General features: G+C 37.8%; 1 protein-coding gene across 1 annotated transcript; it reads right to left on the bottom strand.

Annotated features, from left to right (window-relative positions):
* Positions 1–652: 652 nt before the first annotated feature.
* On the bottom strand, positions 653–3611 carry LOC142546124 (protein RETICULATA-RELATED 4, chloroplastic-like). The gene is made up of 8 exons (XM_075653652.1): positions 2903–3611; positions 2248–2316; positions 1930–2061; positions 1794–1847; positions 1665–1709; positions 1447–1586; positions 935–1060; positions 653–850 (listed from the first exon to the last, which is right to left on the bottom strand). Exons 1-8 carry the CDS (start codon positions 3479–3481, stop codon positions 793–795), a joined length of 1203 nt encoding a protein of 400 aa, XP_075509767.1. The 5' UTR covers positions 3482–3611; the 3' UTR covers positions 653–792.
* Between the last annotated feature and the right edge of the window lie 451 nt (positions 3612–4062).

Here is a 4062-nt window from a genome sequence, read left to right as displayed (position 1 = left end):
ATGATCAACTTCGAAGTGATCTTATATGTTATAATCGAGATCGATAAGAGATTTTATAACATGATATAGTAACATAATTCATGGATCTACAACTTGCATAGACATATGAAGTTGGATGAATGAACAATGATATAACATAATTGCTCAGTTGTTCAACAGTTTTCTCCTGAACGGGTTCAGTAGTGGTTGACAACAAAAACTTTGATTGGATGATTAGAGATAAATTTCTCTCCTCTTCTTGTTTCCAATTCAAACTTGCCTACCTTCAAGTCATTATTAATGATTTACTATCTTATCTTATCCGATGAGTCAAACCGTGCATTGCTGGTTTTCTCAAAGTTAAACATTATACTATATACTATACATAGAATTATGTGTTTTTTACACTTAGAACTATATATATTTTTATATGTGTTTCTCAAATTTAATTTAAACATTACACTCTATCTAAAAAATGTGTAATTTTTTTTTAAAAAAACGTCATCAATAAAAGAAAACTAATTAAATTGGATATTTGAAATAATTAGACAATATAAAATACTTATCCAGGTTTCTTCTGCTATCCAACTTATAAATACTTTTGGCTACTTAGCTTCCCCCAACAAAATTTCAAATTTCCCCTATGGAAACAAAATTCAACTCTCGATTTATGTGCAAAATTTCAGCTGAAATATTGCCATTTTTTATATCAAAATGATCAATATCCAATTTCTTGATTGATATCATAAATTACAGAACTCAGAATCAACAGCTCTGTTACTGTTTTATTTCTAATCATGTACACCTAATATTTCACTCCTGGAAATCTGGTGCCTTTTGGATTCCTATGAACCGAGCGTAATCAACCCATCTGCACAACCATTATAAGTAAGAACAGTTTAGAAGTCGAGAATTTGAACATAGAATGCATAGAGAAATAAGGCCAAGAACTCACAATAGCGAACCAAAGAACGTGTTGCCTGTTCGCACAGCGAAGCAAATGGCACTCAGGAATAACTTGTGTTGATGCAGCATTGGCTCTAAAATCCTTTGCTCAATAACACCAGCCAGCATCTGGTATCTGTTTTAGTAAATGGATTTTTAGCTCATTTTATATGATTTTATCTAAAACCTGTCATGCGAGTTTGATCAGAAAGCCCAAGCTCAAAAGAGAGCCAGACAATACTTATACAAATCAACACGCCTTATTACGTACAAATTGGTTGGGTCGACCCTACCTTAGGATATTACCCTAAGGATTTATTCAATAGTCAAAAAGAAGTCACGTCATTTTTTCATGTGATGCAATGTATTGGTCTACTTGAAAATATAGACAATGGAAGATCAACTCAAAAGAACCATTTTTTTCTAAAAGCTCAACCTTATATGAGATGAATTGGCGGCAGTTCTTACACTCTTATGTTTTTTTATCAGAAAAAAACAACTTAGTACATTTCATTCACATACCGAAGGTTGCTGGATATCGCCATGTAGACACCATATGCAACACTTGTTGACAGAATAGGAACATTCTCAACCTCAACTCCATGGGAGTTTTCGACCACCTTGCGAGCATTTATCATTGCATTTGTTACAACTGTACCTACCTGACCATGCAATGAACCGAAATTTCAGTTATCATACAAGCAAAAGCCAGCGTAGGTTAATTCAAGATGAGAAATTACAAGAGATGAAGTAGTGCCAACAGCAAACAGCTTTGCACCATTGCGCTGCAAAAGAAGTTGAGACATCATGAGATTGAATTGGGATTGAAATTTTTTTCATAAAAATTTTGAGCGAAACGATCAGCTTACTGCTATCGCACCAATTCTCTGCAAGAGTGAAAACGAAGCTCCGGACAAAGCAACCTGCGTATGCATGGGATTTAAACTAACATTTTCATTTTTGGTTTTGTATACTGTATAGAAGAAAATACTAGTAAAGGCACACCTGAAATGCGTTGTCTGGACAGCTGTAGAAGAACTTAGCAACGCGTCCAGCATCGAGTGCGAGAGGGGCTCGAAGAGAAACAGTGGGAGCAGGAAGGTATACAAGCATAAAATCAGCTATAATGGCCATGACCTGAGCAGAAAACAAACCGGAAGTATAAGTCAAGATATAAGATTTGATTCAGTTCAAGTACATCTTAATGCTCGGATCGAAAAGTCCCATTTACATTATTTTCATCAACTTATTATCAAGCTCTATACTCCAAGCTAAGTGAATATACAGGAATTGATACAAGAAGCTTTGAGCTATTGATCATACCACATCAGCAAAAACAATCTCCAACTCATTGAAGAAGTTTTCCTTCCTACGCTGGTATTCTGCCGCTGTCTAGAAAGTAGAAAAGAAAAATAAACGATGATTACCCAGCCAGCAGATTAATAACATCATTCCTTCAAACAAATTTAGAAAAAAATCATACTATATAACAGGTGGAGGAGGAGAATGTTGATCTGTTCCAAGTGAGAAGTTTACAGTTGACAAGGCGAGATTGAGGTAACGTTAGGCACAACACGAAGGTAATAGAAGATCAACCAAGCAGAGAATGAGCATAGCTCATAAAGGAGTAAAGTAAAATAAGATGATTATATGATTAAATTTCAATATGGATTTCTTGAACAGATCAAGTATCACACAATAATATATGATATTATCATATATAACGATCAAGATCCGACTTTCGAAGCTAAACGCTTCTGTCAATGCTACACAACGTTCATCCACATTCCACCCTGTCTCTGGACTTCACCTCCAGGCCAAAAAACAAAGTTTAGATTTCCAGAAAATTTTACCAAGATATACAGATGGCCCATTATTTGAATTGTGTAGAACTGATCGCGCTAAATCTGCTAAATATCTATACACGTACACAAGCATAGTAAGATTATAAATTCGTTTTTACGAAATTTTCACGTACCTTGGTGAACAACCCAACGCCACATTCAATGCCAACTTTAGTCAAGAACAAATCGTCGGCCAGCAACCTCTCCTTGAATCCTCCGAACTTCATCAACCATGAAAGCAACCCGGATCTTTCGAAATCGATATACCTCGAAACAATCGATCCGGGTATTCTACCATCTTCTATGGCAGCCTTCAAATCCTTAGGCAAGCCGTCGAGATTCCTCCCTGCATCCGCTAACGCCATCAAAGCTTCATCTATGTTCTTCTTCTTGTTATCATCGCCGCTCCCTTCATTTCCGTCGTTGTTGTCGTCTTTCCCTCCCCCTCCCCCTCCCCCTCCACCTCTGATGCCTCCGTTCCCACCATTGCCACCCCCGGTGGAGAACTTGGCGCTGACTTCAGCGTTAGCGGCAGCGGCGGAGTTAACTGAGAAAGTTATCGATAAGGGGCGGCGGGAAACGGGAGTCGAAGATCGTGAGAGAAGGGTGGTGGCATTCGGGTTAAGGGAGTGGGGTGGAAGCGAGAGAAAGAGGTCGGAGGAATAAGATCGCGGCCGTGGTGTGAAGCAGCTGAGGGAGGTGGCGAACGACATCGCGGCGACGGCGTTTGCACACCTCTGAATCTCTTTCTAGTCTCAGCAAACTTTTCCTTTTAAGACAGCGCCGCCAATCACTGTCTCCTGATTTTCAATTTGGTTGAGTCTTGCTTAATGCTTACAATTTGTATGTTGTGTATGATATACCTGAACCTTCAATATACCATTGGAAATAGTCAAATCAAATTTAATTCAAAAAAATAAACAGCTTAACCTCCAAACCTGCCACCAAAATCCAAATACAGATGCTCGACATTTACAAAGTTCAGAAATCACGTAGAAACTTACAAAGTTAAATCTATATCATATAAAATTTTCATACGTTTGAGTATTTATTAAATAATTTGACAAATTCATAGTACTTGTAGCCAAATATATTTATTGTAATATAAATATATAGCTTGTTTCCTAATATCCCATAAGGATCTGGGTTATCATTAAACCGATCTGCTACTTGGATAGCCCAGATCATAGCCAATGTGCCGGTTACTTTCTAAAGACCCGGGCAAATCTTCTCTTCCCGGGCACTGCGGCTCTTCCCCGGCAATCATCATCATAAGCCCGGGCTTTCCACCAAC

The sequence above is a fragment of the Primulina tabacum genome, chromosome 1 (genome assembly GCF_025594145.1).
Source record: "Primulina tabacum isolate GXHZ01 chromosome 1, ASM2559414v2, whole genome shotgun sequence".
In the NCBI taxonomy this organism is placed as follows: Eukaryota; Viridiplantae; Streptophyta; class Magnoliopsida; order Lamiales; family Gesneriaceae; genus Primulina; species Primulina tabacum.
This window is presented reverse-complemented; position numbering and strand designations above follow the sequence as displayed.